This window comes from Ammospiza caudacuta, chromosome 5 (assembly GCF_027887145.1).
Source record: "Ammospiza caudacuta isolate bAmmCau1 chromosome 5, bAmmCau1.pri, whole genome shotgun sequence".
In the NCBI taxonomy this organism is placed as follows: Eukaryota; Metazoa; Chordata; class Aves; order Passeriformes; family Passerellidae; genus Ammospiza; species Ammospiza caudacuta.
In genome coordinates, this window is record NC_080597.1 from 33,129,573 (window position 1) to 33,154,307 (window position 24,735).

General features: G+C 34.6%; 1 protein-coding gene across 1 annotated transcript in view; it reads right to left on the minus strand.

Annotated features, from left to right (window-relative positions):
* Positions 1-402: 402 nt before the first annotated feature.
* The window catches only part of CFAP54 (cilia and flagella associated protein 54), a 101,190-nt gene continuing 76,857 nt past the window's right edge, over positions 403-24,735 (minus strand). The window contains exons 53-69 of the mRNA XM_058805938.1: positions 23,805-23,907; positions 22,321-22,459; positions 21,246-21,403; positions 20,865-21,050; positions 19,528-19,654; positions 19,072-19,224; positions 17,937-18,042; positions 15,327-15,432; positions 14,501-14,590; positions 13,828-13,969; positions 11,516-11,713; positions 10,059-10,252; positions 6,811-6,993; positions 5,507-5,604; positions 4,528-4,714; positions 3,102-3,179; positions 403-551 (exon numbers count right to left, since the gene is read on the minus strand). Coding sequence (XP_058661921.1) covers positions 432-551; positions 3,102-3,179; positions 4,528-4,714; positions 5,507-5,604; positions 6,811-6,993; positions 10,059-10,252; positions 11,516-11,713; positions 13,828-13,969; positions 14,501-14,590; positions 15,327-15,432; positions 17,937-18,042; positions 19,072-19,224; positions 19,528-19,654; positions 20,865-21,050; positions 21,246-21,403; positions 22,321-22,459; positions 23,805-23,907 — 2,368 coding nt within the window. The 3' untranslated portion in view covers positions 403-431. The remainder of the gene's footprint in view (positions 552-3,101; positions 3,180-4,527; positions 4,715-5,506; positions 5,605-6,810; positions 6,994-10,058; positions 10,253-11,515; positions 11,714-13,827; positions 13,970-14,500; positions 14,591-15,326; positions 15,433-17,936; positions 18,043-19,071; positions 19,225-19,527; positions 19,655-20,864; positions 21,051-21,245; positions 21,404-22,320; positions 22,460-23,804; positions 23,908-24,735) is intronic.

Consider the following 24,735-nt stretch of genomic DNA (forward strand, 5'->3'; position numbering starts at 1 on the left):
AACTCATTGATCATTTTAGCCCCTCCAAAAATTCTCAACTTAAGAAATAATACTAACTTTTGATAACTGCAAAAAACAATTTAAAAATTGCTGATAAGAATACAACTTCAAGGGAAAAAGGAATATCTATTATCAGGAACTAGAACACTACAAACCTATTCAGCTTTTCTAAACAATAAGAAATTATTGAATAGCTAGAGAATCCTCTTATAAAGAAACTACTTTAAAAATATTAAATTCCTTAAAAAATATTTTCATGTTAAAAACTACTAATGCCTAAATAATTGGAAATAACCTAAAAGTGAAAATTATAAAACATAATAGGAGCCAAATCCTGGTGTAATTAATGAAGTTTTTATATTAACACTAGAACTCAAGTCTAAGTCTGTAGCATTCAGATAGTAACTGGTGAAGTTATTGCAAAACAGCATTTAGCGAAGCAGAGAAATCATCCAATTGAAAAGACTTCCATCACGTATTATACATCCATTGGCAAGATCAAACATATCTTTCAAACTTGTTATTGATGGCAAAGTAACATCAAATGGGATCTGAAAAAAAAATAAATACTAAATTAATAACTTTATTAAGCTTAGAGGTACCAAGGTACCAAAAAACACATATATACCTACATATATATATATATTTATATATATATATACACACACATGTATATACCAATATACATACACATCTATACCAATAGTTTCATATAAAGTCAGATTTCTGAAATTCAACCAATGAGTAAGTTAGAAATATTTATTGCCTGGGTATAAATTTGTGGTTAATGACATTTCTTGCAGGAAACTAGTAAAACAGGATTCAAGGGAGGAAACTTATGAACAGTCTTGCTCACAAAGTTTATCATGATCATCTGTAGGTAAAATGAAGAGCAGCAAGTATGGTTAGTAATTTGGAAGGCTTTTCCTAAGATGAGAAAATGAAGGAATTGAGCTAACAGTAAAAGGTGAAATAGAGGGCAATCATAAACTGGTTTGAGTGTCCATTGAACACGGAGAACTATTTAACTGATTTAGGTATCAACAAAAAACAATTGAAGACAGAGATGACTGGAATAAGTTACATAGGGAGGTTAATTTTTAATGAAATTATTTTATTTATAAATTTACTTCCAATGTTTAAGACTGGAGCTTCCAAACACTATATCTCGCTCAAGGACATAGCTACTCATTAAACAGCATTAAAAACAAGTAGGCTGGTAATTTTTTATTCTTAAAACATGAAGACTCAAGTCATTTTAAATGAATAATTCAATGAAAACGCACTTGTTCCATTTGTAAATATAATTCAGGGCTGAATCAAAAGCACTGTAAGACACAGAGAGAGAAAAAACAATCAAAGAAGAGAAAGTGGCAACACGGCAGAAGAGTGACAGCTCATACAATGAGAAAACAAAGACTACAAATTAGAACTGACTTTGCCCAATTAATTCACCAGAAGATGAGCAACAGAAAAGTGTTTGGTGGGGGAAAATGGTGAAAAACTACATATAAGAAATGTATCTGCTGCCTTCTCCTCCATTCCAAAACAAAGGGAATGTACTATTCTGTGGTGTACATAGTCCCTCCCAGAGCTTTCTGTCTCTGGGTGAGACAGGGTAATGCACACATACAGCTTATATGAAAGTTTGGAAACGCTACTGTGAAACATGCTATACATTGGGAAGTGCTAAGCACCCTACAAGTTCTGTTGGCTTCAGAGAAGAACAAAGATACTCAGCATCTTGAAGGATTAGGCTTCAGCTGCTCAACCAAAACTACCATATCTCAAAGCATCTTAGTTTGAAGTTTCTATCTGAAACTTCACGATGAAAAGTTCTGTGATGTTCCACCTGGTTGTGGAATTTAGAGAGAATAAAAGCAGTGCAGTAAACATCATCTTTTTAATAGAAGAACACCACTAAATCTGCTCCCTCACTTTCATCGCAGATCCACAAATAGAAGCAGGCAAAGTGAAAGGAATTCACAAGAATTTAAACAGTTCCAGAAATTTTCCATGATTCTGTGGAAGTTTGTCTGTATCTTTCCCTAGGAATCTATCAAATATTGCTACCATGGGAGATACTTCAGTGGAACTCTGAGAAGTACAGCTTTGCAGAAGGGATGTGGGTGTATTCTGATGCATTGATTAAGCCAGATTGTGTGATATGAAGGCCTGGGAGTCATTTGAGAGAGAACTTCAGGATGGATAACGAGGGGTGGCAGGAATGGTGCAATGTGTACCAAAGGGCAATGCGCACTCTCAGGTACTGGGCTGCAGGATGCACAGGACAGATTCTCTCTGCTATAACAGGCACTAGCCCAATGTTCTCAGATAAAAGTCACATTCTCTTCTGGTAGGAAGAGCTCTCTGGAAGGGTACAGTGGATGCCTTTTCCATTATCATTCCATTGTGAACAATTACTGGCAAGATATTTGAGGATCAGTTGAGGGAGTGATAATTGAAGTGAACTCCAGAATCTCCTGTGGAGTCCCTTGAGCCCTGGGAGCTGTGGTCCTTCCCTGATGTCTCCAAGGTGGCTGAGAACACTGAACAGCACTGCTCCCCACCCTGGGCCAGTTCCCACAGTCTCCTCTGGGATACTGACTGCACTGGGCAACAACAGCACGAATAAGATGCTTTGTCCCATCAGCAGGGACAAAAAAATTGCATGCTATCTCTCAAAACATGTCATGGGCAAGACAGAGAAAGCTAAAGAAAATGGAATAATCAAACCTGAATAAGTGCAAAAATGCAAGAATGGAAAGAAATTGCATTTGGTGATTCCATCATGGAAATTCACTGGAGTCTGTGTAAATAACAACCAGAGTGGTGAATAATCTGTTTAACCACTGTGAGCAAAAATCGCCTTTTAATACATTTTTGCGTGTATGAAAAGTTGATTCTAATGAACAGTGAAGATATTCACAGTTTGTAATCATGCACATTTGTATTTTATTTGTAAAGATGATAAAATAAAACCAAAACAAAATAAGGAAAAAAATGGGAAGATGCTTAGTGGTATAATCCTTGTTTCAGTTTAATTGAACAATTGTTTTATTTGAGAACACAGATTTTTACTCTAAATGAGAACAACATACCTCAGTTAATGGAGGGGACAGGGCTGGATCAACAGAAAGCAGTGCTTTGACTTCAGATAAACACCTTTTAGCAATTTCCTAATGGTATAAAACAAGAAGAAATTTGTACTATCTGTGTACTACAAACATATGCTGTACTATCAGTCTTCTCTGATAAGCTAACAGATGGCTCAGCCTTACAAAATTTTTCAGAATATTCAAGTTTTAGGTTATTCTAATTGAATTCACAGCAAAGTAAACCTTAGCTGATGAATATAAATTTTCTGCAACACAAACAGTAGTGTTTCCTGTACAAACACAATGCCCAAATCTTGCCGTTTCTACTGAGGCAAAATTGCTCCTGGTTCAGGTTTTAAATCCAGTGACTGAGCATACTTTTGCTATGTGTTTACTGAAGATATGATAAACAAACACCCTGACAGATGATATTTATACATGTATAATGCATGGCATGTTAATCTTATTAGTATTCTAAACATTTTTTACCAATTACTGACATATATTAATGAAATTTTGAGCAAACACCTTCAGGTAATCAGAAACACCCACTAAAGGACAGCTCTGTCTACCCTCCTGAGCACAGTGATTGGCCAAAATACCATTTTTTCTCCAAGCTGGTCAAAATACAGCCTCGTAATAATGGCACAGTGCACAATTGTCACTGTTTCACAGCATCCATCAGGCAAAATGACAGCCTCTACATCATTAATCATTTCACATAATAGATATAAAGAGAATCCTGTCACATGATAAATGTCTCCCACTTTGAAAATAAACGTCTATTTTGCCTTGGCATTTATCAAGCAGCACTTATGCTGTGGCAACATTCTATTCCAATGACATTATCTCAAACAGAGCACATGGAAAACTTTGAAATTACCTTTTGTGTGTGTGTATGTGGGGAGAGTATTGCTTGTGGACCATATTCAGCCTTGCTAATAAAAAGAAAAGAGGATGGCATAGAGAAAATGAAAATAAACTCCATGCCAATTTTAGTCATCTCTCAATAACATTATTGAAGGTTCTTATTTCAGAAACCACCACTGCCCATTTTACATTGACGATGTGTAACTGATGTTTAAAAAGCACTTTTGGGTTGATCACCATGCTAATTTAGCACATTGCCAAGGATTTTCATATGTAGATTACTATAAATTAAGTATAAGTTTCCAAATCTGTGTACCTGAAGAGGTAGCCTTTATTTTCAAGTAAAAGGTTGAAAATACCTGGGTTTTTTTCTAAAGTGACAAGTAATATATAAGAAAAAGTTAAATATTAAATAAAGAGTGAAAGTAATTCAACTTTTCTTTAAAGAGGCGTGGGAAGCTTAATGCCTGCCTTTATGTCTTCCTTCCAAGTTGCCCATCATTTATTTCCCCAAAACAGGCATCTTAAATCATATAAGAGCCAAGCTGCTCTCACTTACTTCTATTTTACCATCAAGATGCACTTTTGCATCACTTCTCTTGGGTTTAAATGGAGGAATTATTTTCAAAGTTTCATTTTGCTCAGGTAAACTTGTACGTCCTGCAGTTGAAAAGCTCTTAGCAGCTTGCATCGATAATTCAATTTGCTCCTTCAGATCAGACAATTTCTCCCTTAAAGAAATAATTCTAAAAGAAGACAAACTTTTCATTATTACTGCTATAAAACAACAATATTTGTTGTTTCCAGGTTATAATTAGGCTGACGTAGCTTTTATTACATAATGATTAGGTTCTACATTTTCTTTCATTGTAAGACTGATCTCATAATTTTACAAAAATAAGTTTTCCATTTAATGAAGTGGAGATATAGAATGCATTACCTTTTTACATTAAAAACAGAAGTATAATTTTAGGAATGTCTCTGCAAGAAATGGCTTTTTCATCCAACCAGGGTGGCAGAGGCTGCCCATTATTTCTTCCCTTCCACCCACTACGCAGTTCCAAAAATTTTAAGACTAGATGAATGACAAGAAAGAAAGAACGAAAAATGCCATAGGATGTGAAATTAAGGGCAGAGTCCAGTGCTACAACTGAGAAAAATTCTTGTTTCTTAGAGTTGTAATATGGTATGGAGAAAGTAGTTGATTCAATGAGAGAATGGGAATAACTGCTGGGAGTGGTTTTAAGATCTGCTACATTGCTATGCCAGTGTAATATAATTAGCATATGTTACTTGGTTCTTTAAGAATCAAAACTAAAATGCTAATGAATGCATTGAAAAAGCAGCTGTTTGGATGAGTTTAACACATGTATGATATCTTACAGTTTTTACAGTGAAAAATATTTGAAAAGCAAAAATGAATGCTTGTAAAGATTTACAGCTCTTTGATATTTTGTACTTTATTTTCTCTCATCCTAAATGGCTGACTGATCTTTAATACAGCATGAAATAACTGGACAGAGTCAGTGATTATTTACCTAGCCAATGGAATCCAAAAGTGGCCTGAAAACATAGACACTGAACTGATGTCACTAATCCTGATAGGACTTGTATTATAAGCATAAAGCAACAAAACCTGTAAGAGAGAAGGGATTGGTAAACTGTAATGCAAGTAGACCTGAGCTATTTCAGTGATACAAGAGTACAATAAATATCAAATACAGTGTACTGATTAAGCCTTAGATAATTGACCTTCAAAAAAGAGAGGAGTGTGACTTCATATGAATTTGTACTACACTCAGTTTTTATAGGTTTTAGATTAATTTAATTAATTTAATTGGATATTATTACTCTGGGTTTGAAAATTAGGTGTACCACATGATGTCAGTACCAAAATCCAGCATTGTCCTGATCCTGGTCAATCATATGCATGGCTGTCATCATGCTAGGTTTAAATCCATGAAGTGTGCATAACTCACCAATCTAAAAAAGCCATACCATTATAAGAAAATTAAGCAGAATGTTCTCATCTTTCACTGCAAGTATTTACTAGTGTAATTGAAAATATGCTTCCTAATGGTAGCTGAATATTTTGACTATAAGGAAAATGTCAAAAATATGGCATTCATACATTATTTGGTTTTAAGAGTTGTCTCTTGTCTTCTACTGATCTGTATGGTCATGCTAAAGTAATCTGCAAAACCACATTAAAAGGTACGTTATTTACATTAACTCCCGGGGTTTCTATCAGTTTCCTAATAAAGATAAATGGGTCTAATAGAAATTTAGAAACAGATCTGCTATGCCAGAAAGTTTAAGATGATGGATTTTTATTGCTGTAGCAGAAATTTTACCTACATGTTGTTCCCTTCCGTAAAGATAAAACAAGTTCCATGTCATAGTTTCTCACAGTCCTGCAACCCTCTCATCTCTTTCATCTTTAATTTTCAGTCTCATCTTTTAGGAAAATGAGACTTACAAAAACCCATTTTCCTTGTATATGTGGATCTTTGCTTTTCCAAGAGTCTCCCACCAAACTATTATTCAAATGTATCTACCCAAATTTAGAGTGGAGGTCTTAAAGACATCAGGGATTTACAACAGGCATGAATACAGCATAGCCTGGAAGCTCTATATGGGGAAAAAAGGTGGTTTTTTTGCCTGCCAACAAAAAACTGTCAGGGAATTCTGTTTTTTTAAAGAGCAGGTTTGCACCAGAGTAAATAAATTCTTCCTATCACCTATCACCAGTTAAAAAGCTGGAACTCATAACACAAATATTCATTGGAAATTAGACTTAGTTTGCTCCACTACCTAAGGAACTGCTTTGCTCTAGTTATACCTTAGTTTTCATGTCGTTTGATTCCTTTGCCATAGGAGGAATGTACCACTGAATGTTGATTTCCCTATCTGGAGCAACTGTTGCCCTACTCTCTGTCTTCTCATATTCTGGAACGACAGAAACTGTAGAAGCTGGTCTCGCCTGTGAAACTAATGATATAGTTTCAGAAATATCAATAGACATCTGTAAAACAAAATAAATGTTAAGTTTTTTAGTAAATAATAATATTTAATAATATTTAAATTACATCATTTAAATAAATTAAAGTTTAAACTATATTTTCTGTATTTTTCTGAAACAGGAAAAATCTGTTATAATCTAGTGTCTACTGGAATTGGTATGACTTTCATTCCAGCATAAATATATGTTTATTTAGGTAAATAGGTAGTTTTTAAAGGTGTCCTTTTTACTAAGTTAAGACTTTTCAATGCTTATGCAATGACACCTTTCTAAAGCTAATACAAAGGATCTGTGGGCTGACTTAGAGATACCCACGATCACAATGATTGCTGCCTTTGACTTAAAACCATTATGGCATTATGAGTTTGGCTCAAATCTATTCTTTGGCACACTGATAATACAACATTTAGTGATGAAAAAGTAATTTGCCAAGTATAAATATTGATAATTAAAACAGGATTCTCAATGTTAGAATAATGCTTTATTTATGTTTACCTATCTGTTTTCTCAGCTTTGAAACTAACAAAGGGTGACACCTGCTGAAATTTCAACCATTTAATTTGTGAGGATTTGTTGTATTTTATAACATACAGATGGAACATTAGCAGGGCATTCATCAAATAGCTACTGTTGGCTGTCATTCACCAGGGAATTAATGCAGGAACACTGTCAGCCATCATTCATGTATGAATAAAACCTTTTCTTAAAATTGTGAAATATTTGATTTAAAGGCTGAACACACCATCTCTATTTTTTAAAGTATTACACAGATCTGCAAAGAACACTGGCCAAACAGTTGCTTTTTCAGGGAACATGGAGGCTATTTGAAATAGGCCTAATATCTCCATCATTGGTTCCAAAATGTGGACACTGAAAACAGCTTCCTGGGAAGTTAGTTCTTCTCAAATTTCGAATGTTCATTGCTGAAAAAATGGAGAATTTAACTTATTTTCTCTACAAAAAAGTCAGCGTATGACAACTACAGGGCAGTAAATCCAAGTGAGCAAAAGATGGATTTTTTAACAACGATCTGATTTATGCCATTAAGCCAGTTACCATCCCACATGAAGCTTTAGTACAAGTGAAGGTAACAATGAATCCAGGGTTGTGGAAGTCATAAATTTGAGCACATGGATTTGCCTTCAGCAGCCATAACCCATGGTAAGCCGTGAGCTGTGCATGGAGGACCCACTCACTACAGCCCTCTTCTAATTCAGTAATGAATCACTGTCCTGCTAGCATGGACTGTGAAAAAAATTAGGAGAAAACATATATATGGACATGAGAAGAACTTAATTTATTCTGTGCCCCTGAACTCGAGCTCTTAAAATTCCAGTTTATGCTATATATTTCTTTTTAAAATGTTTGTTATGGGTTTGGTTTTTTTCACTGAACTGAATCCTTTGGGTTTCTGTTCATATTGAATATTTTTGAAGAAGAACGTTACAACTGCTGTTGTCAAACTGGTCGGTTGCTGAATAACATATGAAAATATTTGTCTATTCAACTTTCTCAAAAGCCTGAAAACAAACTGTCTTTGTCAAGTATTTCCAGACCTAGTTACTATCATGGAGCAGAACAAAAAAAAAAAAAAAAAAAAAAAGCATGAAAAATGTAACAGGGCCCCAGAATTTCAAATATAGACCTAATGTAATTTGGATTCTTTGGTCAGCAGACCAGAAAAAGCCTTCAAGGGTCAAAAATAGGTTACAGAGGTAGATATAAGTGAAACAACTTCGTACATAAAACTTATTCTTTCAAAAAGTATGTCTATTTCTACTGTTAAAACTCAAAGTAATAAATTACAGTTACATTTTTAAATAACATCTATAACCTTCTGGATAGTTAAAGCTTCTAAAAATGTTGTGATAAAAATCAATGAATCTTAGAATTAAAAAAAGTAAGAGCTTTGTGCTTGTTAGCTGTCTACAACAGTGAAGTTAACACATGATTATGCAGCTTGCACCCGTCATGAACATGACAGTGAGCTCTGAAGCTTATTATTCTAGAATACTGTAATACTAATTATGTCAAAAAAAGAGCAGACAGAGTAAAATAATTTTTGATATATGATGGCTGTTATAAATGTCACATACTGTATATTTACAATTTATTCAGTGGCACAGTCAGGTCTTTGTTGGGAAATGAGTAATGATATGCTGTCCAACTGCAGAAAGTTCACCAACTCTAGACAAGCTACCCTCACAGAAGTATTTTTATTCATTTTCATAACATACCAACTTCTCCATCCTCAAGGCTCCCCTGTCTCCATTTAATACTGAATATAATAACTAAAAAATAAGCCACAAAGACCAATCTTTCATTTTAAATTTTAGTATTAGGATAATTATTAATATAAGACATGTGATTGAGAAACTTTGAAGACAATTATTTTTACAGTGGGTTTTAAAACACAGTTTCATTCAATGTTCAAAACATGTGCCATGGTCAATGTAGAATCCAGAATTCTAATTCAAGATTTATCTGAGTAATGTATTCTGAGCTGCCTACATTTGAAAGCTCAAATAGGCTGCTCACGAGCCAGCAATAAAAAAAGGTTTATTTTCGAGCCAGCTAATAATCAGTGAAAAAATTGGCATACAAGACCTTAAAAAGCTTTTGATAAAATATAATGCACATATTTTTTGAACGTCATGTTTTTATTATAGACTAAATTAACAATATAGAGACTGGTACATACATTTACAAAACTAACATCAAGATATTTTTGGCATGAAAGATGAAGATCTGCAAGATTTAAAATCTCAGCCCTTAGTGCGTAACAGCCAACTTTATTAACTAATAAAAACACCTTTTTAAATATCATTCTGCTTAATCTTCTAGGTTTTAAATACACTGGCTATGGGATGAAGATTATTTTTGCAGAAATGAATAATTATTTTAACTACATAATTCACTGCGTCCACAGGATTTTGGTTTTGTGCTGATCCTGTGCATATAACTTCATTCTTCTGTAGTGCTCCCAGAAAAATTACCATTGGAATTACCAAGAATCTGAATGAAATACCAGTATAATATTTTTGAAACATTAGAAAGAATATAAGTACCTCTGAAGAATCACTTGAATTACTGAGTGGTATTTCTACATCATGTAGTTCTGCTGGAAAATTCTCAGGACAACACACTGAATATTCCAACAAATACTTTTCAAGGAAGGAATGCATTTTTGCTATGCGTAGAACAATTCCTGTGTCAGAAATCAAACCAAGGTGTCCATCTCTTCCAGAAAGTGATCCAGTTCCTGGGTATGAGCAATTTTTAAAAGAGATTTTTAAAATTACATCATTATTTGCCATTAAAATGTCAAGTTGCTACATATACACTATAATCATAAATTTTGGAAGCATCATAAAATACGTAAATAGATTATCATATAAATGCATTTCCAACAATTATACTGATTGCCCTTAAATACTACTAGCTTATGCTATTGGTAATTTTTCACCAGTGATCAGACAGTGAAACAAACTCTCTCCAGACATTATAAAGTAGCATCAAATGGGAGGTATAATTTTGAGGTGTAGGTACCTAAATTCAAAGTGTAAGTGCCAGTATGTTCACTAGATGTCTAAGCACCCCCTAGAATAAACACATATTTATTCAACACAGCCAAAATCAGCTTTGAGAGTTCTTAAGACCCCAGTTTACACAGCTAGGGGCTGATCAGCTGAGTTTCCCCCTAGGCTCCCCAACAACAGGTAACTGTAGGTAACTAGAGCTGAGATTTACATGCACCTTTTGACACTTAATTGTAGATACATTCCTTCCAGTTCAGTGCTGAGCCAGAATACTTTCATTTGATGCTGCAGGTAGAAAACCCAGCCCTCTCTGGAATTGTTATTTTCAGAGTTGCTAGGTTTCTCTCTAAATAACACCTACACATACAATATAGTTTTGTTCTCACCTGTTGGGTCATCAATTGTATATCCATAAGCTGGCCATCACATGTAGAGGCACAGTATTAAGGCCTTGCAATTAATGGATTCTTACTCTATTTGAAAGTTCCTATCCATTACCATGTTCTATTTGCAGTGAAATAACCCAAGCTTGCAAATCACATCTGGGGTTTTAGTCAAAATACACTTAATAGGGCATAGCCTTCCCATTTACCCTACACTCAGGTCTCCAAAACAGAACTTCAAATTGAACCGATTTATTTATTATGTGACTTAAGACTGATTTTTCTAAAACTAAAAATAAACATAGATTATGAATTTTTTAGAAATGCTTCAGATGTAGTAATAACAATTAAGTTTTGAGGGAGGCCTTCCTTGTATTGTGGAGGCTCATGAATAACTATGAAGAAAGGTTGTAATATCTTCACGTGCAGCATGTGTAAACTGACATAAATCTGGATTTCCATGAAGACGTTTTGCATTTGTATAATTTAAAGGAACTAAAAATTAGGCTACTTCAGATTACAGCCTTTAACTCTGACACTGTTTGCCCTCAAGAACAGTCTCTCATCTATAGCGGTTTTCTGGAAGGAAATAAAAATGCCTACCAGATAGGTTTGTGTTATACATTCTCTTCAAATTATTGTGGTAGCGAATCATGAGAACCCATGTTATCGAATCTTTCTTCTGGCTGGCCTTGGTGACAGGACTTTCTGTTCCTTCATTTTCACTCTGATAGTCTTCTGTGATTTCTTTGTTTTCAGCAGAAGATACTTCGGGAGTTTCAGAGACAACATTGTATCCATCTGCAATCCCATAAGAGTTCCAGAACACACATCAAGTGGTTAGAATTCAAAAGCTACTTCTGCATTGTGTTGGAACTAACTAATCTGTAACTAAAAGTATAACTTGTGAAACTGCTTATATTTTTCATACAAGAAAAATTATTTTTACTCTTTTTTAATATGAGCTGAAATAGTAAATAGCCTTAAAATTAGTTGAAAATTGCTTCTCAGATCAAAGGCAGGAACCTTACTAATCCTTGCAAGGAATTCAAAAGGAGTAGAGAGCAAGGTGCATTCTCTCTCTCTGAATTTGAATATGAAACCACTATTCCTACACATTGTTCAATAGAAGATATTTACTAAATGGAAATAACACAAGGAGTCACCAATCATAACTGCAGCACCTGAACTTCCCAGTTTTGTTGACCCTAACCCAGAATAGATAAGCACTCTGAAGTATTCATTGTTAGTTTTAATCCTAAATTCATTTTAGATATTAAGCACATTTTCACTGAAATATACTCTTAACTGTGAAATAAAACAAAAGATAATATTTTCTTTTGCACTGCCTAAAAGTTGTACTTATGCAGAAAGAGGAACAAATTATCAGTACAGATATCACTGCATCACGGTTTACATTCAATACTGGTTTTCACTGTATTAGTACATGGCTCTTTCAAAAGCACAATTCTTGAGCTCTGTTTCTCACTCCAAATCGAGCAAACATTGTTACAGTGATTCCTAACAGTAAACTTTCAGACAATAATCACGAGTGCTCCCACAAAATTTGAATGTCTCCATTATTCCTGACATTTCACTGTCAATGCCAAAATGACCATATTTTCCTATAGATGAAAACTTAAATATGTTTTTACCAAGAGTTTTACAGAAAATATTTAGTGTTCTATGCTGAGAATTTACAATTCAATTTATTTGTTTGTATTTTGGCCTACTATTGCTTTTCTACTTTTTCTATTCTTCTTTGTATTGGCTAGCAGAACTACCAGGAGAAACACATGTTGCATTTGCTAAAAGAAAAAAAATTATCTGTTATTATAAGCAAATGGAGCTAGTACAAAACAATCAGATGGAAAGTCTTAGCATACAACATTTGTTTTCATAAACTAATCAAAACACATATGTTTAAACACTGTACAGTATGCAGACATGGCTCAGCTTTCCAGCACCTATCAAAAAGAGCAATTCAGTCTTTGTCATTCACTTGGCAAAATTGAAATTAAGTCACTGAACCAAAATCACTATCAATGGTTTCCTGTTTAAAAATAAACATGAATAATTTGTCTTAGTGTTTATATAACATCTAGCACTCATTATCTCAGAATTCCTAGTTTCACTGCTGAGGGGTTTTTTTAGATCAAAAACTTCCATTTCATCAGCTCCTTTAGCTGAAAAATAAAAGCAGAATTTAGAAATAAACCAAAGTTCTACCAAGCTATTGGAAGCATATCTAAATAATAATCCATAGGATTGGAAAGACAGTGAAAGTTTTCTACTGACTTTGACTTTTAGAAGACATGGGCAGAAAACTTGCAAGAGTTTGAGTTTGTCAGTTTTGGTGGGTTTTGTTGTTTGTGGTTTTGTTTTTATTTCGTTGGTTGGGTTGAGGTTTTTGGGGAATGACGCAGGGAGAGAAGCTATTCAAGACCAACATCTCCTTGCAAAATCAAGAGTAAAACTGAAACTCTCCAAGGGAATGCTAATATACCTAGAGAGAAACATCAGTTATATGTCAATGTTTGGGAAAAAAAAAAACAAACAGTGATGACTGATAAGAAGGCCAATATCTACTTTATATGTCTAAGGAAGTCCTGTAACAAAGGACCACCCAAAATTATGACAGTATGTGCACTCTGTCTGTCTGAACCACAGTAGGCAAACAATGAATTTTTCCTAAAATATTGAACACATGCACAGGCTGCTATTTAAAGGCTCATGAAGTCTCTACTTAATATTTTGTATTGCTATGCATGATGAGACTTTTGCTTTTACTTTGCAAAGGTGATATATAATTTTTCATAAATTAAAACAAGATATTAAATGTATTACTAGATTACATGGCATATATAGCTTAACATTTATTTAATTTTCTGATATTACAAGGTATAAAGGAATACCAGATAGGAAATCTCTGTAGGAAGAAAAAAGATCCATAGTAGCAAATTCTGGGATTTTTTGTTGTACTTCATCCTTCATGTTCTCGTCTTTAACACTCTTCGTTCCAATTAACAGCTGAGAAGCAAGCATAGCTTCACTGACCTAAAAATAACATTTATTTTATTCAGGACTCATTCACTACAAAATCTATGTAGATTTTAATATCTTAGAGTAGCAAGATGAGGACAAAAATTAATTATTCAACATACTATATTTTTAAAAGTTAAGAAAATATTCTTTCTGACATAAGGTACACATTATATCAAAATTAATCATTACTGCTGAAAGCTTAATTACTACATACTGATTTCAAACCAGATATCCTCATCTGGATGCCATTGGTGTTTGTCCACATGTCAAATACATGTGCACACATATCAAGTCATGTGCCATTTTATTTGCACTGAGTCAAAGTTAAGGTAAGCAGAGTCGTATCTGTCCAAGAGAGATTAAATGCATTATTCAGTGGCCATTTTAATTTTATTAAACAAGACCTATGCCAGAAATTTCAGGAAACCTTAACACTCTTGTTTGCATTGCCTTATTTGCTCATGTAAGTAGAATGAGATGAAATGTAAAAAAAAAAAAAAAAATTGAAAAAAAAAAATCACCTTTTCAGAATACTGCACCAACCTGTGAAGCTGCTCTTATTGCAATCCAGGCTTGTGCTTTGTACGCTTCTGATTTCATAGCGTCCTCAGAACCCCGATCTTCAGAATAGGTCTAAAAATTATATGCCAATTCATAATCAGGATTCTAAATATATTACAGTAAAATATATTCTAAACATAGAAGACAGTCCTCCAACTTATAAAGTAATTGTTTTATTTCCAAGTTGTAAAAATTGGCATTGAATGTAAATCCATGCATTAAATGCTAAAAACAATAGCAAAAAAATCTAGAGCATACTTATTGGTTGCTCCTGGAAAAAGTTTTCTCAGAGCAGCTAATACTATTGTCACTACTGTATACAGTGTTGCTATCATATTCCCCTTTTTTGAATCTTAATTACCTCTTTTCTCTAATGCTACACATTTTGCTTTCCATCTATGGCTCATAGGAACTTTCATGTTATTAAAGACACTTGTATTTCTCATGATGTCATTCATATTTGTATAGAAAAATTGAAATTTTATATAGTTATAGCATAGGTTTGAATGTTAAGTACATTTTCCAAGGTGCAAATTAATTTGTACATAATGGAAAATGAAAACACTGTCGGTTCTGTGTCTTCCTATTTTTCATAGAAAACTATTTTATATATTATTCAACACAATAAATGTAAGAGATAACATCAAACAAGATCAAATTCTATTATATGGTTTCTTTGTGTGATTTTTCTAGGAGGACTTTTAGTTTCAGTATGATATATAAGTCGCTGCGAATAATAATATGGCAAGGTGCACAAAACATATTTCCTGTTTTGAAGAGGCCCCTGCCCAAAAGACAGAAAACATACACTGTATTTGGAAGTCACCGAATTATCTGTGTCTGATTCATCCAAATTAGTTTCAGCAAAACGGAAATAGGATAGTGCTATTTCAAGGTACGACCGTCTTACTAACCTGTAAGAAACAGCACACAGAATAATCAGCTTAACTATCAAAGTAAGCATTACAGTGATAAATCTGTCTCCTGCATAAGACTAGCTGGATACCTCACCAAATAAAGCATTCATCCATCTACTTTAAGTGCAACTTGTTGCAGAAATTTAGGAATTCAGAAGTCCATGGGTTCCTGTTTTAAAGTGAGTCTAAAACATCTCTATGGTGTGCTTAACAAATAACACCTTCATTTAACAGTACATCAAATATAGTTTTTATTATTTGAAACAAATATTCCATAAATAAATTGCAAATGTTTAGTAAGAAAACCCTAATTCTGCAAAGGAAGTGATCTTCCCGTACTGTTTGCTTTCCTTGCTCAAGTTAAGGCATTTATCCATTGCCCTGCTTTCCCTGAAACATAGGTAGCTGAATTTGGATACCAATCAAATTGGGTGCTCAGTCAAACTCTCCAAAGGATCAGCAAAAGGACTCACAGTGACCAAACCAGACTTTTGTTTCCTAACTGAGCTCAGATACTAACCTTCTTAGTTTTGAGTTCTGTACAGGAATGTTTCACATCTTCAGACAGTGCTCAGCTATCCCCACCCTCCTCCTATGTCTCCTTATCTTTTCAGTGATTTTTACAGTAGTATTGTAAACTAAGCAAAAATCATAGATTCATAGAATGGTTTGGGTTGGAAGGGGCCTTTAAAGGTCATCCAGTCCCACTCCCTGCAAGGAGCAGGGACACTTCAACCACCTCAGGTTGCTCAGTGCATCCTTCAACCTTATCTTGAATGCTTTGAGGTACAGGGCATTTATCACCTCTCTGGGCAACCTATTCCAGTAAATCACCATTGTAAAAAATTTCTTCCCAATATCTAGTCTGAATCTACCCTCTTTTAGTTTAAAACCATTACCCGTTGTCCTATCACTACAAGCACTATTAGAGACTTTACCTCCACACTATAAACCCCCTTAAGTACTGAAAGGCTGCCAAAATGTCTCCCTGGAACCCTTTCTTCCTCAGGCTGAAAATTCCAATTCTCTCAGCGTTTTCTCACAGGAGAGGTTTTCCAGCCTCTCATAATTTTTATGCGACTCCACTGGACCCACTCCAACAGGTTCAAGTCTCTCCTGTGCTGAAAACTCCAGAGCTAGGTGCAGTACTCCAGGAGGGATCTCATCATGTCAGAGCAGAGGGGCAGAATTATTCCCTTCAACCTGCTGAAAATCACTATACCTGGAGAATTTCTCCAACATTCCTATTCCCTATAGGTTTATAGTCTTCTTATGCAGATTCCTCCTGGCTCTGCAGATTTATTCAGATCTCACTTATGAATTAACTTCCCCAAGCACAACAACAAACTCCTATTCACATAGCTGCTATTCTGGACAGACACATTGCACAGAGTTGGTTGTTTATATAGTACAATAAATTCCAGCTTTAGTACAATTTGTGTAAAGCAAAATACAAAAGTCAGAGTGCTGCACAGTTAAAGACTGAGCAAACTAGCTGAAAAGATGGCAAATTCTACACTTGGTTGGCAACAATTTAGTCAAATTTCTAGTCTTGCTAACAAAAAAAGGATGTGAGACATCAAGAAACAACTTTAATTAAATAATACCACGGATATCACAGGGCTTGTATAAATGTCAGCAGGATGCTAAGTTCTCTAAAACAAGAAAGCCATGGTCCATTGATGTCACTGTACATTCTTTTAGAAAGATGGTAGCAAATTAAATGAGAGTAGCAAATTAAACTTGCAAAACTTCACCACAGTCTATTTCTGCACCATCTTCCATCATGCTGGCTGCTTGTTGAGGTTTATTACTATGCTACTACTTCTACATTCAGAGTTCTGGTTCATTAACTTAAGTAACAGAATACCCAAACATGCAAGGTAAATTGCTGCCTTTACACTGTCTCTAACTAGATGTGGCACATTATTCATTTAGACTGGTCAAGAAACAAAAAAAAACTAAAGTCCAATGCATCAGAGCTGCTTGACAGAATTTATTGGCTGTCTTGGCTCAGCTCTTCAGGCATCTTCTAGGCTGATAACTAATGCCAAAGTCACTGTCCTGATATCTGTTACAAACACATTTCCTACGCTCCTCCTGCCTCTGCTCTTCTGACTATTTCTGGCTGGTAACCTTTTCAAGCTGGATTTCTGTTATCTGGAAGGGGGCAGACCACAGCTCATCCTCTGAAATATGAATAAACCTCCTGTTTAATTGATAGCTCTGTTCTCAGTGTTGATAGATAGGGCACAAATTTGGAAATAGAACAGAAATCTGTAACTTTTGTGAAGTGTTTAAAAATGCTTTTAAATGTTCTTATCATTTGTTTTAAATAAGAGAATAAATATCCACTAGCTCTTCTCTATTGAAATAAAACTCTCTAAAACATAAAATATACTCCATAATAGAAGTCCCAGAACAAATCTCAAAACAATGTTTTAAAATTATATTCATGTATGATTTAAATTCTTTTCAAAGTTATATAGCTAGATTCTTACTCATATTTTTGATCATGTTGCTGGCTGAGCTTAATAGCTTCAAACAGGGTTTCAACAGCTTGAGTTAACTTGCTGCCTGTTTCTCTTGTTTGGCGTTTTACCTTACCTTAGAAAGAAATACAGAAAGTAGATTTTAATGATGTTAGTAATTTTTCTTCTGTAAGACCCACCCAATCTTTTTTTACCTCCAGAGAAGTTAAACAACACAGTAAATTATCTATTCTCCTTCTGTTAAGCAAGATCTTTTCCAGTATATTTAAAAGGTAATGCACAATGCTTGTATAACAATTCACAGAGTAGCTGAAATAACCAAACTTGGAATCATAATGACCCTGAACATTTCCTGATCCCAACTAGCAGAGCATTGTGTATGAGGAGTTAATGAGCAGGCAGAGGCCTGTTCTGTGCTGTGCTGCACACACGGTGCCCCTCAGGTCCGTGTTGCGCTGGGCACATCCCACAGGATAAACGCAGCCAGCTTGCTGTAACAGAAGAGTCTGTTGGCAACATCTTCTCAGTACCTCTCCGTAAAAGTGAAGCAAGAGGTTCTTACGTGAACATACTCTTTGTTTGACAGTAGAAATAATGAATAGCATTGTTTTCTCTCAAGAACAGCTAAAAGACGAAAATGAGTCAACTTTTTTCACAGACAGGATTCGCATGCTGTGCTACACTCTGATTGGAAGCATGTTCAACACTGCACAACTTGGAATTCTCAGCCTCTGCAGTAATAGGAGATTATTTATTTACACTGTCACATTTTTCTTTTGTTAACTCCCAAAAATGCATTTTAAGAGATACATTACAAAGTCTTCAATGTTTTCTGACTGGGATTCTCACAAACCAGCACATAATGCAAAATATAACGCTCTTAATCTTGCTGGCCACATCCTTGGATGCCTGCTAACATGCAGATGAAAGTAGCTCTAATCCAGTTTTGAAGTTAATTGTAGAATAATGCATCCTGAACTCCTGTGGTGTGGTACTAAACACAATAGAGAGATCTGCATCTAGAGACATTAAGAAATGTCCAAATTTATTCTATTTTTATAGTAAAATGTCTCCATTTTAAGAGACATCATGCATAACACCTCCTAGAATGGCACTTGGGATGTACAAACAGGGGTTTATTTACCCATCTGAAAAAGAAGTTCAACTTCCAAATCTGTTTTTTTTGCTGCAGCTGCTCTGCAAAGATTCAATGCTGATTCTAAATGCCTGAGAGCATGTAGCCATTGCAAGGGAAGTCTTGCAGCTGTGGAAGCTACTTTTTCAGCTAATTTGTATCCTAAAAAAAAAAAAGAAACAGCTCTTTGTAAATTATTTAGTAGACAACCAATTTATGCAAAATTAAGCTAATTCCTGAGAAGAAATGCTGCTACATATTTACTGTTACAATCCAATTCTCAAAAATTCAAGTGATTGATGGATATAAATACAAAGCTATAAAGTGTTTCAGTATTGTATGATGCCACTGAGGTTTACCTAGGCCACTCAAAAGAAGCCCAAGCTACACCAACCAACCCATTCATAAAATATGAGTAAAAATTTACCAAAATTTAAAAATAATAATGAGTTGTGTTTTGCTTACCAATTTTCATTTTGACTAGGGCTAGCAAGTTAATATGTGGCAGGTAGATATTCTTCAAGGGTAGGACCGGGCAAGTCAATGTACTGTCTTCTCCTTGCCGTTCAATGAGTTCACCACAATCAAAAATCTATGAGAAGAGCATGCTCAGTAAAATCAAGTTGCAGACAGCAAATTAAACAGCAGTTTAAGTAAGTCAGGTATTGCAAAACTGAAGTGTCTTGAAAAGAGCACTAGAAAAGGATTCAATATTCCTGAATTCCTTTACTTTAGTGTGTACTTGTCTTGCAGAAGAGTCTTGTGATGCAAGCAAAAAATTTTAATGAACTCTTAATTGAATTTAGTAATTCTAGGCTTTGGTTTTTAAAAGAGAACTCCCTAAAATAATTCTTTTAGAAATAGATCTCACAAGTAACCAAAGCCCTGGAAAGCAACTGTCATTTCTACACAGAAATCTGACATCCAGCAACAGCCGGAAAAGAAAGAGAAATTAGCATGTAGGGAGCCAGTCAAACCTTTCATTCATGGAGATAAGACAATGCGGAGACATTGTAAAGTGTCAAGTCACTTGAAGGTTAGCAAGTCTCACAGTTGGAAGTTTGAGTCTGAAGTGATTCATATGATTCGTTATTACTTGGTTAAATAAATATTTCGGTGGATTCAACTTGCATTTTAGAAAATAGGAGGAAAAAGAGTTTGATCTAAAAACTTTCCTCTATAACCTCTACCAAGTTCAGATAAAAATGCCTATTTTTGGATCCCAAATAGGTAAATGGTTTAGTGCTCTCACAAAGTTCATGTCTTTATTTTTTTAATTACATGTTTAAATTTTTACATGGAAATTATTTCTTCATACCAATTGTAACAATCCGTCGGCCTAAAATATCATGCTACTTTAAATAGATTGTCCTGATTCAAATTATTCTAAGACACAAAGCTAAGTTCTTGGATGCTTAAGACTTAGGAATTTAATGAGATCTACATTCTCCCTGAGGTGTTGAGTATGAACATGTCCTTCATTGCAAATGGGAAAAGTGAGTGTTCTGCATCTCTTTAGAAGTCAAACTACCTATTTATTTTTTCACATTTGGATATGTATTTTGCAACTATTCAATATTTTTAAATTCTGTGAAAACACCAGACTTCACATGTGAACATGCTTGATGAGTATGGATAAAGAATTTGGTAAGATGAACGACTTCTTTACACTATTCTAATGTATTTAAAACTGAAGTGATCAGTTACTAGGAGCAGCCCTTCTTAATAACTGATAAAATAACTTCCAGGATAAATAATTAGAGCTGTTGGAGGGATTTGGAAATGCACCGACATGTACTCACTGCTTTAATGGTAAGTTTATGTGCCAAAACAAGCAAGTTAAATGGTTCCACTGGAGAAGAGCAATGTTCTGAGTCCTCTACTACTTGCAGTGGCAGTATGTCTGCCAGCAGAAGCATGCTTTTCACAAAAGTCAGAGAAGCTGGCAGGGAAATACATGTATCCTCTTGGAGTAAACCGATGATATTCTGTTTGGACACAGACAACATAAATCAGAGCAGTTACTATATTCCTGTCTATTTATGAGGACAAAGCACACAAAGTGAAAAAAAAATCTATTTTAGAGGCGCTATTTCAAACTTATTTAATGCTGCCATCAGCTGTTCTGACTACACAAAAAATTCATCAAAGAAAAGCAAACAGGTTTTCTTTTGTGTTCAAACCTGCAAAAGAAGTTTAATGCCTGCCACAGGACGTTTTTCTTGCAGGTCAAGAATAGCAGCTTGCACCATCAGTTCAGCCTGAGTCTCAATATCACCAAAGGCTTCTGCCTCTAATATTGCTTCTTTTATCACACTTCTGCGCTCAGCCACATCATTTCCTAAAAGAGGAGAACATATGAATAGTAAAAATAAATAGAAAATACTTTATTGTGTGTTCTACCATTCTTAAGTATTTCCACACTAAAAAGATACAGAAAATATGACATTATGAATTCCACATTGCACGTGTACCATTTCATCAATTTTGTGTCAAATTTACTTTAAAAAAAAAGAAAAATCACTTAGTTTCTAAACAGCACTAGAAGTAAGTTCATCCAAATGCATGCTTTTTATGCAAGCCACCAAAATAAATATTAAGGTATTTGAGATTTGTTCTACTTATCCAAAAATCTGATTTTAGTTAAAATTGCAAAATAGTAACAGCCTGCAGAGAAATTATCCAGAACTGATTAAGTAAGAATTTGGCAAGAGACTTAAACTGATTTTGGTACTTAAGTGAGCATCAGAGTTGTTCATAGAACCAAGGAATGAAAAACATTTTCTTCATAACCAAACTTCAAAAAATGTATTTTGCAATATCTCTCTTAAGGCCTTAAAAAATAACTTGGAACATTTTTAGGAGCTATGTAGGGATGTTTCTTGTATTGGAGATATAGAAAGCAAAAAATATTTTGATACTTTTGAAACCAGAAGTACTCAGCAACAGCAATTTTTGAAACAACCAGACTTTCTTAATTACACTAGAACATTTGAAACTTTTAGGTACAGTTATCAAAAGATAGTGACTATTAAATGAAAATTAATATAATACTTTCTGGTTTCATATTTTAGGAGAGAATGTGCTCGTAAGTATATTTTCCTTTTTGGATTGGATGAATTTAACAGAAATAATTGTTCAGTGATAATACAGCCCCAGACTTAACATTAGTATTTTTTAACTATGAATAAGAATTGTGACTGTATAGGCTCATTTGCCCATTATAATCCCAAAATCTAAAGTAAGAAAGCGTAGTACCTTTCTTTTCACCAATACCATGTATCTGTGCCATGAGTGCAGTCACCAACACTGTTCGACACCTCAGCCACAAATGTACATTCACGTGTCCTTGTGCTGTTACACGGGGAGGGAGTGAAACACCTTCTGTGGTGGAGTCCTATTAAGGCCCAAAAGCAAGAAAAATGTTACTTTCTGAGTAACATACTTTACTACAAACAAGGCAACAGGCCTTGTTAAATAATTACAGATATCTTACAAATGATAGCAACATTCTAAACAGAAATTTATTTGAAGGCTCGATACATATTTTTGATAACAGGAGGCCATTTATTATTTAGATTTTAATATATATAAAATAATTTTTAGCACTGAATAGTAAAACACTTTTTATGCGATACTCCATAAATATATCTATATACTATATTTTTTATGAAGAATAATTCTAAGAGTTTGGATTTTTTTCCACTGAAACAGGAACATTACACAAATTTCTGAGGCACATAAAAGTCTAATTTTAGAGGAGGATCAGTATCAGTTTCTGGTATCACAATAATGACTAGAAACACATTTTTGGTTTTTGATTTCTAGTTTTTTGTGTTTCTAGTGTTTAGAAACATTAGTGTAATGTACAAAAATATTAGTGTAATTTAGTACTACAAGTGTTTGTGAGAATACCCAGCTCAACTCCTTGTTCTATCTTCATATATTCTAAAAACTCTTTCTATTGCTAAAATTCTACACTCCATGTTCCACTATTTTTTTTCAGCAAGCAATCACTGGACAATGCATCACCTGCATTTTACTTATACAAAAAATCATCGTGACTGATTTGCATTGATGCGAATGAGGAAAAAAATATCTATAGCTCAGTTACTGGCTACAGGACCATCCCAAAAAAAGAGAGGAGCAAGTGCAGGGAGACAGGAGCCTCTGATATGCAACACAAACAGTGCTGCTTGTCCATGTGAGTCAATTTGACTCACTGTGCACTCAAGAGTGACTGTGTGGTGTGAGACCAACAGGCTTTCCAAAGCAGAGGTCAGAATCCTTGTGTTGGACAACAGAAGTCAGCTGAAATCTTGCTCCATGTCCAAGACTGCTCCACAGCAATGATGTAAAATGGTCCATCAGGCTCTTTCCAAGAGAATTCAGTTTCCAATCAGAAAATCTAAAGTACCTATACTGAATAATACAAGATTTTCAACTGATAGCTGGTTTTTTCACTTCCTTTTTGGTTGAGGGGTTTTAAACTAAAGATTTTCAGCGCTGCCATTTGAGAGTAATAGAAATAAAAACTGTAATTCCTAACCTCATATAAATTATAATGATGAGTACAGACATTGAGCACACCTTAAGCGAGCAGGTATCCAAAGCATGTCAAAGATAATTTTTTCTCCAGGTGACTGCTATGTTCTAACACTTTGAAAATCGCTCAACACTTAATACAAAAAAAAGATTAATATACAAAGAAAGCTAAGTTTAAAACAAATATCCACACATACCAAATGCTCCCTTTCATCCTTTTCCTCTTGAAAATGTGCCACATCCATGCAAAAAACTTTGGCATCTTGGAGAAGTCGAATTGCACAAAAAGCCAAAGCAACACTGTGGTGTAGAGCAATATTATTTAAAAACACTAATTATATTTGCCACTTTATGATTTTATTAAAATAGATACTTCATATTTTACTATGCCAGAGCTGTAAATGACCTGCTACCAATTTTTGCTTCAGTAAAACACGATTACATTCAGACTATTTTCTGAATTTGAAGGCACTGCATTATGAAAGTGACAAAAGAGCAGTAAGAGAGCAAGTCTCGCCAATAGTAGACATAACCTGAAAATATTTCACTGTTAGGGTGGTCAGCATTGGAATAGGTTGCCCAGGTACATGGTGGAGTCACCATGCCTGGAGGAGTTTAAGAGACTTCTGGATCTGAGTGATACACAATTTAGTGTTTTAGGGGTCACAATGGTGATGCTGGGTTGATGGCTGGACTTGATGAGCTCAATGATTCCATTATTTTTTCAATAGCACATAAGCTCAAATATATCATATTCTGTTGGAGTAATCAAAACAGAACTCCATTATAATTTCCAGTTACACACAGAATCATTAAATCATTTTGTCTGGCAAACCTCTAAGATTGTCAAGTCCAATTTTTAGATCTAGTCAAATCAGTAGATCAAGACCAACCATGGCATATCTATCTTCAGGAATAAGTTCTTAGAAATTAGAAGATGTAGAAGTACTGAAAATCACAAGACATATTAGGAGAGTTCTATATCATCCACAACCAGGCTTAATACCTTTCTCCTTAAAACTTTTCCTGGCTATGCATTAAGCCTCCTGTTAAATCCACATGGTCAAATACTCACAGGATCTTAGTAAACACCACCAAGGTGATGAGGCAAAACCTCATCAGTAAGAA